The following is a 17,025-nucleotide window of genomic DNA, read 5'->3' as shown; positions in this document are numbered from 1 at the left end:
AGGCTGGAGTGCAGTGGCATGATCTCAGCTTACTGCAACCTCTGCCTCCTGAGTTCAAGTGATTCTCATGCCTCATCCTCCAGAGTAGTTGGGATTATAGGCACACGCCACCATGTCCGGCTAATTTTTTGTATTTTTAGTAGAGATGGGGTGTCGCCATATTGGCCAGGCTGGTCTCGAATTCCTGGCCTCATGTGATCCACCCACCTTGGCCTCCCAAAATGCTGGGATTACAGGAGCGAGCCACTATTTTTTTTTTTTGAGACAGGGTTTTGCTCCTGTTGCCTAGGCTGGAGTGCAATGGTGCGATCTCAGCTCACCACAGCCTCCATCTCCTGGGTTCAAGCGATTCTCCTGCCTCAGCCTCCTGAGTAGCTGGGATTACAGGCATGTGCCACCACGCCCGGCTAATTGTGTATTTTTCAGTAGAGATGGGGTTTCTCCATGTTGGTCAGGCTGGTCTCGAACTCCCGACCTCAGGTGATCTGCCTGCCTCGGCCTCCCAAAGTATGACCTTGAGGGAACTCTTTTTTCAAAATTCTATTATAAAAAAATTCAAACCTACCGAGTAGTTGAAAGAATCGTACAGTGAATACCCACCACCTAGATTGTACAGATAATATTTTATGTTATCTGTACAGAAATATAAAATACAAAATATTAAAATATTAAAATATATTTAATATATTATATATTATATATGATATATTAATATATAAAAATATATTAAAATATAAAAAAATTAAAATATAAAAAATATAAAATATTTATATATTTTACTAGATTTAATAAATCAATCTTTGTTTGATTTATTACATATTTATCCATCAATACATCCCTGTATCCATCCATCAATATATTTTACATGCATTTCAAAGTAAATTGCAGACATCAGCACTCTTTTTTGTTTTGTTTTTTTAGAGACAGTGTCTCACTCTGTCATCCAGGCTGGAGTGCAGTGGCACGGTCATAGCTCACTGTAATCTCTAATTCCTGGCCTCAAGTGATCCTCCTGCCTTGGCCTCCCAAAGTGCTGGGATTACAGGTGTGAGCTACCATGCCCAGCCTAGTATTCTTCACCCCTAAACACTTCAGAATTAATGAGAGTTCAACTTTTTTTTACTTTCGAGGTAAAATCCACAGGCAGTGAAACGTACACATTTTAAGTGTATACTCACTGAGTAATGAGGTTTTGATCTGTGTAACTCACAGTCCTATCAAGACAGAGAACGTCACTGTTACCCCTAAAGGTTTCCATCATGCCCCTTCCTAGTCAATCCCCAAGCACAGGTAACCACTGCTCTGATTTGTTTCACTATAGATTGGTTTTGCCTATTCTAAAATTTCATGTACACAGAATAATATACACCAATATTTGTTTCTTCATTCAATAACAGGTTTATTCAGTACCTATGATAGCTCACAGACATACATGTGATGTCTCTTCAATGTGAGTAATGAGTTCTCCCAGACTGACTAAAAGGCTGAAGGTATTTCTAAGGCCTGGCCTGTGACCTCCTTCCCTCTGCCCTCCAATCCCATTGTCACTGAGAGACCATAGACAGTTGGGCCTCAGAAACAGAAATGCAAGCCCTGTGTCCCATTTGAGCCCTGGGCTCCTTCCTGCCCATCACTCTCCACCATCCAGACTGGCCCTGGAGGCCTCTTGTCAGCTGCACGCCCACACTAACTTTCACACCAGGGTTTCATCACATTTCTCTAGCCAAGTGTGCAAAGGAGTGTCACAATCTCAGTCCAGGCAATACCCAAGTGGTTAAAAGTACAGGTGAGTGGGCAGCTGGAAGGAACTGGAAAAGCAGAGGCATTATGTGGTCCTGTAATTCTGTGGAGGGGTGGTACAGGGGCGGAGGCTAGCCAGAGGCTGGGGAAGAAAACATTAAGAGAGGAAACATCACAGACTCCTGAGCAATCAGGGCTGGGCAGCTGAACGGTGCTTACCTGGAGCCACTGGGACGCTGGGCACAATGCTCTTGCCCTCTAAGAAGGACCTCAAGACTGTCCTGGATGTCTTTGCTGTTTTCCAGTGGTCCTTCAGTGCCTTGCTTATCAGTGAGTCTTCAGCCTTTGGTAGGGTGACCAACCATCCTGGCTTGCCTGAGACTGAAGGATTTTAGGGTTGCAGGATGTTCAATGGTCAAACTAGGGTTGTTCCAGTAAAACCAGGAAGGTTGGTAACACCAGCCTCTGGCCTGACCCACCTGGCCATGGTATTTGTGGGATCTGTGAGTGTCCCTGTGGGCATGTGTGTGTGCATATGGGTGTGTGCCTATGCAGGGGTGTGTATATGCACGTTTATGCACATGGACTTTGCTGCAGGTGTGAGCCCTTCTGGGTCTACATTGGGGTGTAGAGGGCATTCTTTGGGAAGATGAGGAGCAGTTCCACTGAGGCTAGCCAAGGAAAAGGGCTTGGCTGCAATCACAGGGACTCAAGCAAACCACCAATGAGAGACAGTTGGGTCAGGTGGCAGACCGAGGCTCTGGAAACCTCATCCTGAGGAATTCGACCATTTATCCATCCATGTCTTCCAACACTTACACTACAAACACTTTGTGAAAGTTATTTCTATGCTGGCCACTGTGTTCTAAATGCTGAAACAAATCATCACTGTGGGAAGGGGTCCTGGAAAACATTCTTGCCTTTCCAGTGGTTCGGGTGAGTACTGGCTGGAGTCAGGGAAATGAATTAAGTGACCTTGCAAGCTATCTAGGAATAAAGAATGCAGATAGGCCTTGGTGCACAGAGCTGGCACAGAGGCACGCCAGTGAATAGGAAGGGTGGGCGTTCCTTACCTCACCTCACCTGTTTTCAAATTCCAGTTCTACTACTTACTATCTGTGCAATTCTTAGCAAGGTATTTATCCTTTCTGAGTCTTGTTTTCCTCATTTGCAAAGTGGGAGCATTCAGGGTGTATTAATCAGGATGGTCTAGGTATGCCGTGCTGATAAATTCACCCTGAAATCTCAGTGGCTTAACCCAGCAAATGTTTATTTCTTGTTCATGCTGAATGTCCAACATAGGTTGGTGGGAGTCACCACTCACTGTGGACATTGATATTCAGGCCGACGGAGGCACCACCAAATTGTGTCGCTGCAAAATGGGGCTTGAGGGATTACCACAGCATGGGAGGGAAAGTGAATGGAGAACTCATCCACAGTCCTTACTACCTCCACCCAGAACTGATAGGCAAGAAACCATGAGCTGTCGCCTCATTTTGAACGTCCTTAATTACTGATGAGATTGAGCATCTTTTCATGTTTATCAGCAATTAGTATTTCTTTTTCTGTTAACTGCCCATTTATGACCTCTGCCCATTTTTCTCTTGAATTTGAGTTGACTCTTGAAGGACAAATAGGAAATAGGTGAAGAAAGGAAGAGCATTTGGGGCAGAGAGTGGGCAACACATGGAAAAGCTAGGATGGCAAAGGGCACATAATGCATTCAAGGAGCTGCCAGTGGTTAAGTGAGGTGGAGGGTGAGAAGCACAGAATTGGTGCTCGATATATATTTATTGAATGAATGAATGAACAAACAAGAGAGGGAAGAAGGAAGAGACTGGAGAAACAGGCAGGGGACAGATTGTGTAGGGCTTTGTAAACCATGGGAAGGAGTTTGGACTTTTTTTGAGAGCCATGTGGAGCCATGAGGGAGACTGACACAGGGTGATGGCATCAGAGATTACTCTAGCTCTGTGAAGTCAACTGATTATAGGAAGATAGAAGTGGAAGGGGCAATGCCAGGTAGGAGGCTGTTGCAATAATCCAGATGGCGGTAATTTGGACCAGGCCGGTAGTGATGGTGATGCAGAGAAGAGGAAAGAAGAGGGGAGGTTCAAGAAATTGGAGTAGAATGAATAGGACTTGAAGATGAGGGGGGTGGGGCACGGGAGAAATGGAGGAAGCAAGACTGAGGGATCAGGTCCCAGTGTGAGCTGGCAGGGGGGCAGGTGGGGCAGAGAAGGGTTAAGGAGGAGAGTGGCTGAAAGGGGATGAGTCCAGGGACAAAATGGACTCAGAGGACTCTTAACTGGAGTTTGACTTCGGGGTATACTAAGAGGTACAGAGAGGGCAGGCAGAAGAGCTCTCGGTCCTGGCAGCAGATATGGGCTGCAGGCGTTTGCCCCTTCCTCACTAGCTCACATAGGGCAAGTGGGGCAATGGCCCTTCGGAGGCCCCTCAGCTCTTCACTCTAGGAGTGCAATTGAATCCGTCTGGACCCTAAAGGCCTTGAGAGAAGGCCCTCCCAATAAGTGAGGGAAATAGTGCAGATATTGGTATTTTAGTTCCCATCTTGCAGATGAGGAACTGAGGTTCAGCAACGTCTTTGGTCACACACAGTAAGTGGCAGATCCAAGATTCATCACATCACAGGGCACCCCACCTGAGGCCACACTTACAAGATGTCCCCAGCACTGCCTAGGTTTGAGCAGAGCCTAAAGGAAACTGGGAGGTGTCCTCTGGACCAGACCCATGCCTCTCTTTACTTCTCAAAAAAGTCAGTAGTGTCATATGGCACTTATCAAAACCCTAGAACTGCTGGCCTTTGCTCTACCCTTAATTCTCTTTCCCAAGGCAGTGCTTTTCAACTTTGTTGGTTCTTTCTTCTGGAATTTACTTCCATATTTCTAAATCTTATTATTTGCTGATGTAACAATTTTAGACATTGTCTATTGACTTCCTAATATGGAAGATGAGAATTTGGCTGTGCACACTATCACTAGAACTTCCTCTTCCCCCATCCTCCCAAAATTGTTATAGCACAGGTTTTGGTTAAATGCCTATGACTAGAAAATATGATTCATAATTGAGCTATTTAGTCACCAAGATTATATTTCCTTTCCCGTGGAATTTCCTGCTTTCCCTGAAGTTAATAATTGCCTCATTTTATTTTATTTTATTATTTTATTTTATTTTTTAGTGTAATATTTTAAAATCAATTTTTGAATCTTAAGTACTAAATATTTTATAGAAATAAAACTTTTTCTACTTAACATAAGGATTAAAAATACCTAATTCCAATCCTAGAAGTATCATCATTGCAATTTGACAAAATAATTTCAAAGTTTTTCTGGAAAAAGAAACCGTTGAGACTAGAAAAGAGGAAGCACAGTTGTGAATGCTCCCTATGAAATATTGGGTAGAAAACTGTTACATAAAAAGCTTCACAGACTCTAGAATTCACAGATAAAATTATTGAGTACAGGTCGGTGGCAGCGGCTCACGTCTATAATCCTAGCACTTTGGGAAGCTGAGGTGGGTGGATCACTTGAGGTCAGGAGTTTGAGACCAGCCTGGCCAACATGGTGAAACCCCGTCTCTGCTAAAGATACAAAAATCAGCCAGGCATGGTGGCGTGCACCTGTAATCCTAGCTACTGGGGAGGTTGAGGCACAAGAACTGCTTGAACCCGGGAGGCGGAAGTTGCAGTGAGCTGAGATCATGGCACTGCCCTCCAACCTAGGTGACAGAGTGAGAGTCCGTCCAAAAAAAAAAAAAAAAATTGAGTCCAGTGGTCTTGAAACAGACACACAAATTTAACATTTCATAGTGAAGCATCCTAAAGCCATATAGGGGGTGGGTTTCTTACCACAAAGTATTAGAAAAATCGTTCATTTCATTCGGAAAGTCTAGTTGTAGCCTTACTCATACCGTAAACTGAAATGAATTGTAGTTAATTGCTTCATTTTACATTTCTTTTATTATCTATTAGAAATCTATTAGTTATCATGAATTCACCCTCTGAATCTCTGCAGACATGTCAATCTCTCAGTACGGGCAAATGCAACAAGAATCTAAGTCCCCCCATCCTTTTATTTCCTTTAGAACATCGCTGCTGGAGCCTGGTGTCTTCCTGTTACAATTTGGCCTCATGCACAGCTGTCACCTCCAGGGCCCTTGAGACACCTTGGGTGCAAAATTTAAGAAGGTGCTCACTCTCAGGGCTGTGCAAGTGATGGGCCAGTACATGCATGACCTGAGAGTTAGTGTCTTGCTCAATGTTGTGCCCTGGGCACCTTGCTCACCTCTCCCTATCCCTGGCCCTGCTTGCTGCCCTCCTTTGTTGGGTCCTTTTTTTCCTGGATTCTATGCCTTCCTCTTTCTTGGTTTACTCCCTCATTTTGGTGAAGCACATTCTCCAGTAGTTTTCTGAGACAGGAGCATGGGAGACCAATTATCTGAGACGGTGTGCATCTGAAATTACCTTTATTCCACTTCTATACTTGATTAATAATTTGGCTGCATATATAATATCTTAGCTGTGTCTAGTGTAAGTATTTGAGTCTAGAGTCTGTTTGGTTCAATTTTTTGGGGAACAATCCTCCCATCATCCAGTTGTGTAGGGGAGGAGAGGGAACCTGGGGTTCTAATTCCTTGGCAGACTTTCAACCAATCCTCCAGTTTTTCTAGCCCTGTGCCTCATCCCTGCCTCTTGTGGCACCTGATGCCTCCAAATTCTGAGTCTTTCCTAGATCCTCCAGTGCAAATAGGCTCACATCTTGTAGGCATCCCCCTTGCAGGTAACTAGATTTTAATTTTTTTGTTCTAAGTCAGTTACCCACTCTTCCATCTGCTTTCCTACATGGAAATGTATTGCTAATATCTCTTATCTGCTGTTGGCATCTCATTAATTCTCTTTCTCCTTGTGGATCTACACTTTAAAAAACATTTTAATGATAATTTTCATGGAGCTCCAGCAAGAAGTCAAGGCAAAAACTTGTGTTCAATCTGCAATGTTCAATTAGAAATGTTCTCTGTCTTTTCCAACCTTTTACTGACCCACTTTCCCAAATAATCTTACTTACAGCTGCCTTAAAAACTGAGTCCAGTAGTAATTCTGAGTGTGGCTCCCTATGACTCATCTCTAGTAACTCTTCCTAACCATGCTAACCTACAGTGTTCCTATCTTACTGGAACTTAATACAGCCCAGTACCTTATTCTATTCTGGTTTGTATTTTTCTTTGTTTGCCATCTGGTGTGCTCCCAACCGGGCTGAAGATGGGTCTTTGCTTTCCCTGGTATTCCCTTAACTAATGCCTCAGAGAGAAGATTTGGAGAGGAGGACGTGAATTGGAGGAAAACTGTTACAGGATTCCCCACCTCTGGTGGCCCACCGCTGGCTCACTGCCATTGACCACACTGCAGGCAGAGCCCAGTGCAGTGCTGGAGCAGGGCCCAGAGAGGAGAGGGCTTACAGTGTGAATTCAGCTCAGCTGGGGAAGAAGACACCTTCCCTTCTAGACCTGAATCGGGTTCCCAAGGCCAGATAGAAGAGGGGGCTGGGGACATGGGCAGATGGGCCAGGTGCTGGGGTGAAGAAGTGAGAGTGTTGAGTGGGTATGGGTGAGAGAGAGTGCACGTGACCTTGGGGTGGACAGAACTCCGGAGAGAGGGTAAGTGTGAGGGACTGCTTGAAATTCATTAACTCTGGTCTGGGCTTCCTGCAGCAACCACTGTGATTGCTGTCAACCTCTACCTGGTGGTGTTCACACCATACTGGCCTGTCACTGTGCTTATTCTTACCTGGCTGGCTTTTGACTGGAAGACCCCTCAGCGAGGTAAGCATCCTGCTGGTGCTGTGTTGCCACATGCCACATGCTCTTTCCCCTTCTCTCATCACAATCCTGAGAGGCTCTGGCCAATTCCCAGACAGCCCTTTAGCCTGTCCCTCCCTGGGCTAGAGAGGCTGAGGGAAGGGGTCCTTTTAAGGTGGTAGAAAGGCCCAGATCAGAACTGGAGTGGGTTAGGGGAGGGGCAGCTAGTGAAGCAGAAGCTAGGCCTGTCCTAAATTGCCCTGATATGCCCACCTTGGTTGCCACTTAAGAGGCCAGGAAACAGCAGGGGGTGAGAGCACCCTGGGGCAGGCCCACAGTGGGAATGGACAAAGCTTGGCTGCATTGCCTCTGTTTTCAGGCGGCCGCCGGTTTACCTGTGTGAGGCACTGGCGCCTGTGGAAACACTACAGCGATTATTTCCCTCTCAAGGTCAGTAGCCCCAGGTCCCCACTCAGGCCCAGGTCCAGCCCTGACTTCAGTGCTAGCAGTTGGGTCAGGCTAGGGGTGGAGGGCGCCATCCACATTGAGGCTCTTGAGAATGACGTCCCCTGGAGTTGCACATTGGGCAACCTGCATGGCTAGACCTAGCAGTCCTTCTCCTTTCAGATCTCTGCCCAAAAGAGAAGTTCTCTACCCTGGGAATAGCCCTCCTGATTCTACTTTCTTCCGCAGCTTCTGAAGACTCATGACATCTGCCCCAGCCGCAACTACATCCTCGTCTGCCACCCTCATGGGCTCTTTGCCCATGGATGGTTTGGCCACTTTGCCACAGAGGCCTCAGGCTTCTCCAAGATATTTCCTGGCATCACCCCTTACATACTCACACTGGGAGCCTTTTTCTGGATGCCTTTCCTCAGAGAATATGTAATGTCTACAGGTAAGTTGGCTCCTAGGACACAAAGCCAAAGAAAAAATGGCTCCCCAAGGGAGAATTGTAGGGGGATGCGTGAGAGCAAGGCCAGCTCCCGATCCCCTCTGGTGTGAAACAGCTATCATAGGCTCACCTGCCTGATGTTAGGCTCCTTGCACTCCCCCTCCTTTGAAGCAGTAGAAAGGAAATGTAGGGGTTTGGGAAGTGACCAGTGGCTGTTTGGCTTTTTCTATCCACCAGGGGCCTGCTCTGTGAGTCGATCCTCCATTGACTTTCTGCTGACTCATAAAGGCACAGGCAACATGGTCATTGTGGTGATTGGTGGACTGGCTGAGTGCAGATACAGCCTGCCAGGTTCTTCTACCCTGGTGTTGAAGAACCGGTCTGGCTTTGTGCGCATGGCCCTTCAGCATGGGTAAGGACAGCTCCAGTCCAGGCTGGCGGAAGGGATCCAAAAGTGTTGCAGGGAAAGAAGAAGAGGGGGTTTTGATGAAAGGACATCCACAGAGAGAGGAGGAAGTATACAATACATTCTTATGAACTATGGTCATCAGAAAGAGAAGTTTTATTTGTCAATTAAAAAAATAAATAAGTTAAAAAAAAAAAGAGGGAGGAGGAAAGCCACCTCTGGGTTGAAGAGCTGGGGCCAGGTCCTGGAGGCATTTCTGCTGAAGCAGAATGGGCAGAGGGCCAGCCCTGAGCCTGTTCTCCCTCACACCAGCCTCTCATCTGGGCCGGCCCCTCTATACAAGGGGACTGGCAACAACCCTGTCTCAGAGAGAGCCAAGCTTAGCTTGTGTTAAAGTGAAGAAAATCAACTGGCATGGCCCTTGGGTCTTACTTTCCAGCGTTTCAGACCCAGGGGTTCCCAGGAGGGTCTGGGCTTGCCTCCTTCTTTAGCTTACTGCTGCTTTGCTCCCACAGGCAGCCAGGGGTAGGCCATGGAGCCCCCACACTCAACTTGGACCTAGGCACAGCTGGACTGGGGTCTGAGAAGCCTGTAGGCAGACCCAGGGATCATGGGCCGTCAGCATGTCTGGCATTCGACAAGGTCCCTACCTTTCTGGGCTTCAGAGGATATGCTTTTGCTCTGCAGGGTGCCTCTAATACCTGCCTATGCCTTTGGGGAGACGGACCTCTATGATCAGCACATTTTCACTCCTGGTGGCTTTGTCAACCGCTTCCAGAAGTGGTTCCAGAGCATGGTACACATCTACCCTTGTGCTTTCTATGGACGTGGCTTCACCAAGAACTCCTGGGGCCTTCTGCCCTATAGTCGGCCTGTAACCACCATCGGTGAGTGGGCGTTTCTGCTGGCAGCCTGAGTCTAGGACACAGGATCTAGCTCTGAGGCTGAACCTCAGCTCTGACTCTGCTCAGAGGCAGGGAGGCTGGCTGGGATGAGTGGCAGCTTTTTGAGGTGAGGATGGGGAAGAGTCTGGGCTTGAAGCCTGGGGCCCATTCTGAGGAATGAGCTATTCTGATGCTTTTCCCTTTTCCTTCACTGTCTCCCCTGGCAGTCGGGGAGCCTCTACCAATGCCCAAGATTGAGAATCCAAGCCAGGAGATCGTGGCTAAATATCACACACTCTATATTGATGCCCTACGTAAACTGTTTGACCAGCATAAGACCAAGTTTGGTATCTCAGAGACCCAGGAGCTGGAGATAATTTGACAGACATCCCCAGTAGCCTTCACCCTGGCTGGAAGGTATGGATGGACCCAGAGAACAGGAGGACAAAAGTCACCTATCAGGCTCCCGCTCCTGATTTGACCAGTCCTCCTTATGGGGAGGGGCTGTTTGTTCATTTGCTTGTTTTCTGCACTCCTTTTCCCACCTCATTTTTTTTCCTTCCAGCTCTTTTCTGCCCTTTCTTTGCAGCTACTGGTGAGATAGTCCCAAGAAACAGGGAAGAGCCTAGGGGAGAGGTGCCCTGACGGCACTTTGGTGCCAGCATTGAGGAAAACAATGGACAAAATAAAAAGCCCATCTTCTGATAACTGCGTGTGCACCAACTACTCTGTTTTGAAGGCTCTGGGATGCATGTCTCTCCTTCTCTAGCTGTCAAACAGCCCCATCTCCCGGCATTGAGCCCCATCTTCTGGCATTGAGTCCTGCTTCCTACAGGAGTAGGACTGGGGCCTTGAGAGCCAGTGGGCTTTGAGTTTAAGCTCCACCAACTTTAAGCCATGTGACTTTGGGGCAATCAGTCACCTCTGAGCCTCCTTTCTTCATCTATAAAATGAGACTAACAATCTGTCTCTTGCTTACCTCAAAGGCTGTTGGGAAGATCAAACAATATTGGATGTGATTGAACTTTGTAAACTGGAGAGCTACACCAACCATTTTCTTCTCCAACCATTTTACCCATTTCCTGTCCCTGAGCAAACAACGCCCGAAATACCCTCTGCTACCCACTAGCCCTCACTCAGTTTCTGCCTCACAAAGCTGTAACAGAATGGGTTGGGCTCAGGCCTAATTTTCTCTGTCATTCCCTCAGCAACTTGCCTATACTTGTGTGGCCCTATAATTCTGGCCTTTGTTTGAGAGTCAGCCAGCCTGCTCAGGATGAAAATGAGGCGCCTGGCTTTTAGCAGCCATAAAGAACTCTCCTTCTGAATGGCAAGTCTCTCAGACTCTTGGTCTAATGGCTGTTGCAATGACAGGCTACAAAATTTGGCTCACATCCCTCTCATTCCATCCCTCTTGGCTGGGTGCCATTTGGTCCAGTGATTTACCTGCATTACGTTCGTCAGTTTGGTCTACAACATCCTGCGTGTTTACTGCAGTGTGAGCTGCTGCCTCTATCCTGGGTGCCTGCCTCATGTGATGATTTGTATACAGTGGCCAAAGACATGCTTCTGCTTTTCTGCTGTCTTTGTTACTTCTTGTGCCAGAGATTACGCTTTCCCTGAGCTTCCATAAAGTGTTTTTAAACAGTCTGTAGCTTTCCTGTGACTGGTTTCCTTAAAAAACAAACAAACAAACCTCTAAGGTGGCCATAGGACCAGCCTGGGCTCCAACACCCAGCCCATGCACACCTGGCCATTGCAAGTTTGTCGTGGTCTGCTATGTGCACATTGTTCCACCTATACAATGGCACAGGGGCGGGCCCAGGGAAGCCAAAAGATTGGCGGGGGGCTGGGGGAAAGGCTGCTGGGGTTGTGAAAAGCGCAAGACCTCTCTTGAGCTATGTGTTCTTGAGCTGCAATCTGGTCTTTTTCATGTGAGCCTCTTCCTTACTGATTTTGGCTCAGGATGGATGGAGGGGAAAATAGGCAAATACTACTTTCCCAGGTAACAGCAGCCTCGGCTGGGAAGGAATCAGACCAGGTTGACACACTTACTAGTTGGGTAACTCTGGGTGAGCCACTTAAATTCTTTAAGTGTTGGTTTCCTCATCTGCAAAATGAGCTGGAGGCTGGGTCTACCCAAGCTATTTGGGGCCCAGGCCTGAAGTATCTTTTGTAGATGCCACATTCTTAAGCTGAGAGTGAGTCAGTTCTGTGTATTGCTGCCCCAGGACAATGTTCCTTTTGGCAGGACATCTAGCCTACCGGTCATGTGGTCACAGTCACAGAAGACCTAAGGCAAGGTTGTCTAACCTGTGGCCTGCGGGCCACATGTGGGCCAGGATGGCTTTGAATGGGGCCCAACACAAATTCATAAACTTTCTTAAAACATGATGAGAATTTTTTGTGACTTTTTTTTTTTTTTTTTTTTTTTTTTTTAGCTCATCAGCTATTGTTAGTGTTAGTGTATTTTATGTGTGGCCCAAGACAATTCTTCTTCCAATGTGGCCCAGGGAAGCCAAAAGATTGGACACCTTGACCTAAGGTAATGGGGATGTGGGAGTGTGGTCTGAGGCATGGAGAGAATGTGGGATGTTCCAACAGGAAATTCAGACCATCTTCCTTCTGTTGCTGCCTCTGAAATGGGTGCCTTAGTCCTTCCCCTAGCTCATGTGTGGCGTCATTTGCAAAGAAGCACCTAACATGTAGGAAGTACTCACGCCGATTTCAAGAACAGACGGGGAAAGCGTTTTATTTGCAAAGAATAAACCATTAATTTACACAAACTTACATCCCAGTTTATATACATTATATATAGTTTATATACACAGTATCTCACACTGGATGCTGACCCCCAAAAGCAGCATTGGGCCTGCTCCAGGCCATTCTCACAACAAAGCCCACCCCCCAATCCCAGCTGGAGGAATATAGAAATGACACACCCCGAGCCCTCCTGGAGAGAGTCCTGAAATGGATTAAAAGACAAAAATCAGCTTTCTTCTTTGTGCTCACAGGGCCTAGAGGAGCCTCCAGGCAGGGATGGGTCCTGAGGCAGCATTACAGTAGCCTAAGGACTTGCTGGCACTGGGCCAGTCTTGTGCTTTCCAGTCCAGAGGCTAGAGCTGGGAGAATGCCTTGGGAGGAGGAAGAGTTCTGATGAAGGCTGCAGCTACTCTCTCCCTGCCTGGCCAGGCTCCTGAAGGGGGCCAAGTACTTCCAGCCTGGAGTTTGTGGGTGGAAGAAAGAAGATGGCCATGTGGGACAGGAACTGCTTTACCCCCTCACTCTGCTGAGTCTGGAGGTTGGTGCTTGCTCACCACTTGGGGCAGGTCATCTTCCCTCTCTGGGCCTCAGTTTCTACATAAGTAACAGGGTGGAATGTAGGTTGGGCTAGATTCCCTCTAAGGGCCTTTTTAGCTCTAAATTTCTCTGAATCTATTTGCATCCACAGGAAGTTACATAAACACATACACTCATACATGGATCAAAGTCTTTGTTTACCTCCAGGGTTCCTAGCTCTTTCCTGTTCAGCAAAAGAAATTTGGCTCAGGATGGATGAAGGGGGAAATAGGCAAATACTACTTCTCCAGGTAACCAGTAGCCGAGCAGCCTCCGCCAGCTGTCTTTTGTGCCAGCTTGGCTGTTGAAGCCCAAGTAGCTGGCAGAGACTCCTGCCATGCCATTCTCCTTCAAACCTCTGTCATCTGCTTGCCCACAAATGTCCTCGTCCCATTCTCCATGCAAGCATTGGTCCTCTGGCAAATTCACACCAGCATAATTCCAAACTGCACATCTATTTCCACATTCTCTCATCAGTAAATTGCTTTGTCACTTTGCCAATGACTTAGCAGCAATAGGGCTCCCCAGCTACCTATTGCTTCCCTCATCATCCCTCGCCCTCTAGAGTTCCTTTGGAGGGTTCAGAATGAATCAAGGGTCCAGTGGAGATCCTATTTCCTTTATCATCCCCTCCATGTCTGGAGAATAGAATGGTATCAGGATGCTCTTTAGGGGCACAATTAGGAAGACTTTTCCTCCTCTCTCCTCACACCTTTCTGGCCTCAGAACCAGTCCTCTCTTTCAGGTCTTCCCTCCATCCCTGAGAGACCCTGGTAGTATCAAAGTCTCTAAGGTATGGTGGAAAGAGATAAGGAGTCACACTAGTAGTTGTGGGAAGCAGGCTGGCTCCTGTAAGCTGTCTGTAGGGTAATGAAAGGAGGACTTTGCCCACAGTAGGGGCTCTACACATGATGGTTGGCTGGTTCCTAGGATGGGTGAAAGAACATAAAGGCCACAAGTTCTGTGGGTCCCAGAGGCCTGCTGCTCCAACATGGTGCCAGGAAGATTCTTCTGAACACAAGAGCTCTAAGGCTGTTCGCTGTTTTCCAAAGAAATGTCTGACTCTTTTTGCCACAGAGCCCCTGGCAGCTGAGAGGACGGGTATTACCATCGAGGAATGAAATCAGGCATCTCTGGGTTTCTCCCCGGAACTCTCAAGGATTTCAGTTCCCAATTACCACTTTTATTGGTTCTCTCTAGACCTCAAATTCCACACAACGCTGTGGTGTAATGGAACAGCTTTGGAGTCAGACCTGGCTGAAGCTCCAGGTCTGCGGCTTAAACTGGTCAAAACACTCTGAGAGTGCTACCTCTCTGAGCCTCATCTAAACAATGATGTTTGTCATATTATCAGCCTTGCCTTCTTCAAAGGAGATAATACAAGAGAAATTATTTTCCAAACATGAAGGAGTGGTTCTTGTTGGTTTCTGCTACAACTGCGGACTGTCCGAGGCACTTTATAGGAGTTAGGGCCAGACACATGCCTGGAGTTCACCTCACCTTGGGTTGCAAGGCTGTCATTAGCAACCAGACAACGGAGGCCTAGCCCATCACGTCTCACCCTGACCCTTGAAGGGCCAAGCAGTGTGGTTGCTTAGAAAGGGAAGGCACAGCTGAGAAATAAGTACCCGCTGTTCTTGGTGAATTTCAGCTGCCTGAAGGAAATTATTCCCCATCTCCTGAAAAGGAAACACATTTCAGGAACAAGAGGAGCAGACTGTACAAGGCTGGCCTTCCCAGGTTTGGGCTGGACCTAGCACCCAGAAACCAGGCTGAGCCCAGGCACTTTGAAGTAAGGCTCTCGAGGGTCCTACCATATGATCTGTTGGGAAGCTTGGGGTTTAGGGGAAGGTGAATTTGGACCTGAACTAGGGGGCAGATCCCTGCTCAGTGCCTAGACACTGGCTTCTCCTGAGCCTGGCTTTAGGGGAGCAGCATGAGCACCTGCGGTGACAATGCTCTGCTGTGGCTTTTTGAAGCCAGAGTGAAGAAAGACTGGGTTAGTACAGCATCAGCTGCTGGCCTTTCAGATAAGGCCTGGCCTAATGTCCACTTGGGTTGCAGCAAACTTGAACAAAATCCCTCTGTCCTATCCTCACCCCTTGCCCTTTCTAGGCCAGGTAAAAAGGCTCTGCCTTGCTAATGCCCAGGAGCAGTCTAGGATTTGGGAATTTAGAAGGCTGTGGTGAGGGCTACCTGCTAAGAGTCACAGGTACTAGAAATTGAAGGGACTTCTGGAGGTCATCCAGTCCAACCCTTCGTCCCCAGACAGAATTTGATTAGGAATGGATGAAAAACATTTGTACTGCTTAATAAATGGAAAATTCTGTTTGTGCCCAGGTAAGCTAAAGAATATCCCAGACTCACATGACCACAGGTCCCAGGTTAGGCACCTGTCTCAGACAGAGGTAGGCTCCGTGGAGAAAGAAGACAGGAGTTCTAGTCAGGCTGGGAATGGGGGCAACTAGAAGGTGACCCCAGGGAATTTTCTGAGTGTGGAGCACAGCTGTAAATAAAATGAGAGTCATGTGACCCAAGTACGGATTCAGGGTCTTAGGCGGGCAGGTTTGTGGCCATTCCCTGTGATTGTTCCAAAGCACAGCAAACTTCCCAAAGCCCAGCAAGCTGCCACGGTGTGGCTGTCAGCTGGAGTGGGAAGAGCACTCCGACCCTCCTGCAGGCCACAGTACAGAGCAGAAAGAACATTCCCACTGCCAAGGATGCTCCTTGGCAGGTTTCTCTTATGGTCTCTGCCAAAAGCACCTGCCTTTTCCCTCTCTGGCCTTCTTCTTAGGCTGCAATGCTCCCTTCCCACTCCACCCCAGCCACTACCCTACCCAAGAGAGGAGCAGCAGCCCCCTTGGGGTCAGATGTCGACCCCCAGAGTCTGGAGTGCACCTTTGCTTTCTCTGGCCTGCTGCCCTGGATCCTCATTTTAGTGCAACAAACAATAGATCTGACAACAGGGACCTCGGGGTTGAAGAGTCATGCCATAAGTCAGTCAACATGGAACCAAAGAAGGTTCTGCTTCATGTAAACCCTGGGGCTCCATCAACTGTCCTGTTAACTCAAGGTCATTCTGGAAAGTCAAGCAGGCCTTGTCACCCTGGAGTCACTGGGGAATAAATAACACTGGGGCATTTCTCTGCGGCTGCAACACCAATACACCTCACTCCACAGCAGCACTTAGAGGTTCTGGGAGTCCTGGCTCCCAAACCCAGGGAAGGGGCACGGACAGAGGCAAAATGGGGGGAATCTAGGATGCAGGGGCTTCACCCAGCCTGATGGCCCCAAAGAACGTGGTGTGCTTGCTCATGTTGATGGAGATGTCAGCGTGCACCATCTTGACGGCGATCTTCTGCCGGGCCTTGAGGAGGCAGACGCCTGCGGTATAGCAAGTGTTGTAGTTGGTCTTGCCCGTCTCGATGCTGCGTGTGCACTGCAGGAAGGGCTTCTCATCCACCACCACCTCATAGCTGGCAAAGTCAGTGAAGTTGATGTAGTATACCTGAGTGAGAGGCAACAAGAAGGGATTGGGGAAGAGAGGAAAGAGAGGGTGGGGGGCCCTCCCTGTGGTGAATTGACAGAATCCTCTCAGATGAGCTGTTAGTATACCCCATGGATGGGGCAGTGCCATGTGAAGGCGTGCTAGCTGGCCAACAGGAAAGGACAGGTGACAGGCATTGTTCTTCCCCTAGTCCATGGGGCTCAGCTGGCTGAGCAAACTTTTCTTACAACAGCACACCTGTCGTAAACTCTGTAAGGCTAAGAACCATGCCCTATTTGCAGCTTCACCGTGTCCCCGTTCCCCCGCCCACCCCTGCCCCAGCCCTGACATGAAGCAGAGTGCTCTGCACATAGCAGGTGTGTACACAGTGCCGTGAACACAAACTGACTTCCATTCTTGAGCCCCACGGACTATTTGTGGAGAAACTTAGAAGTCACTG

At 48.0% G+C, this 17,025-nt stretch overlaps 2 protein-coding genes across 3 annotated transcripts in view; one reads left to right on the top strand and one right to left on the bottom strand.

Annotated features, from left to right (window-relative positions):
• Positions 1-1,979: 1,979 nt before the first annotated feature.
• On the top strand, positions 1,980-12,336 carry AWAT2 (acyl-CoA wax alcohol acyltransferase 2). Its single transcript, XM_003816891.5, has 8 exons — positions 1,980-2,070; positions 7,468-7,578; positions 7,934-8,004; positions 8,248-8,452; positions 8,687-8,861; positions 9,543-9,742; positions 9,967-10,156; positions 10,305-12,336. Exons 1-7 carry the CDS (start codon positions 1,986-1,988, stop codon positions 10,119-10,121), a joined length of 1,002 nt encoding a protein of 333 aa, XP_003816939.1. The 5' UTR covers positions 1,980-1,985; the 3' UTR covers positions 10,122-10,156; positions 10,305-12,336.
• Positions 12,337-12,475: 139 nt separating this feature from the next.
• The window catches only part of EDA (ectodysplasin A), a 426,944-nt gene continuing 422,394 nt past the window's right edge, over positions 12,476-17,025 (bottom strand). For both annotated transcript variants that reach the window (XM_008969994.3, XM_008969995.3), the window contains exon 8: positions 12,476-16,586. In XM_008969994.3, the coding sequence (XP_008968242.1) occupies positions 16,335-16,586 (252 nt within the window). In that variant the 3' untranslated portion in view covers positions 12,476-16,334. The remainder of the gene's footprint in view (positions 16,587-17,025) is intronic.

This window comes from Pan paniscus, chromosome X (genome assembly GCF_029289425.2).
Source record: "Pan paniscus chromosome X, NHGRI_mPanPan1-v2.0_pri, whole genome shotgun sequence".
NCBI classification, from domain to species: domain Eukaryota; kingdom Metazoa; phylum Chordata; class Mammalia; order Primates; family Hominidae; genus Pan; species Pan paniscus.
The sequence above is the reverse complement of the archived record's forward strand: the minus strand, read 5'-3'. Positions and strand labels throughout refer to the sequence as shown.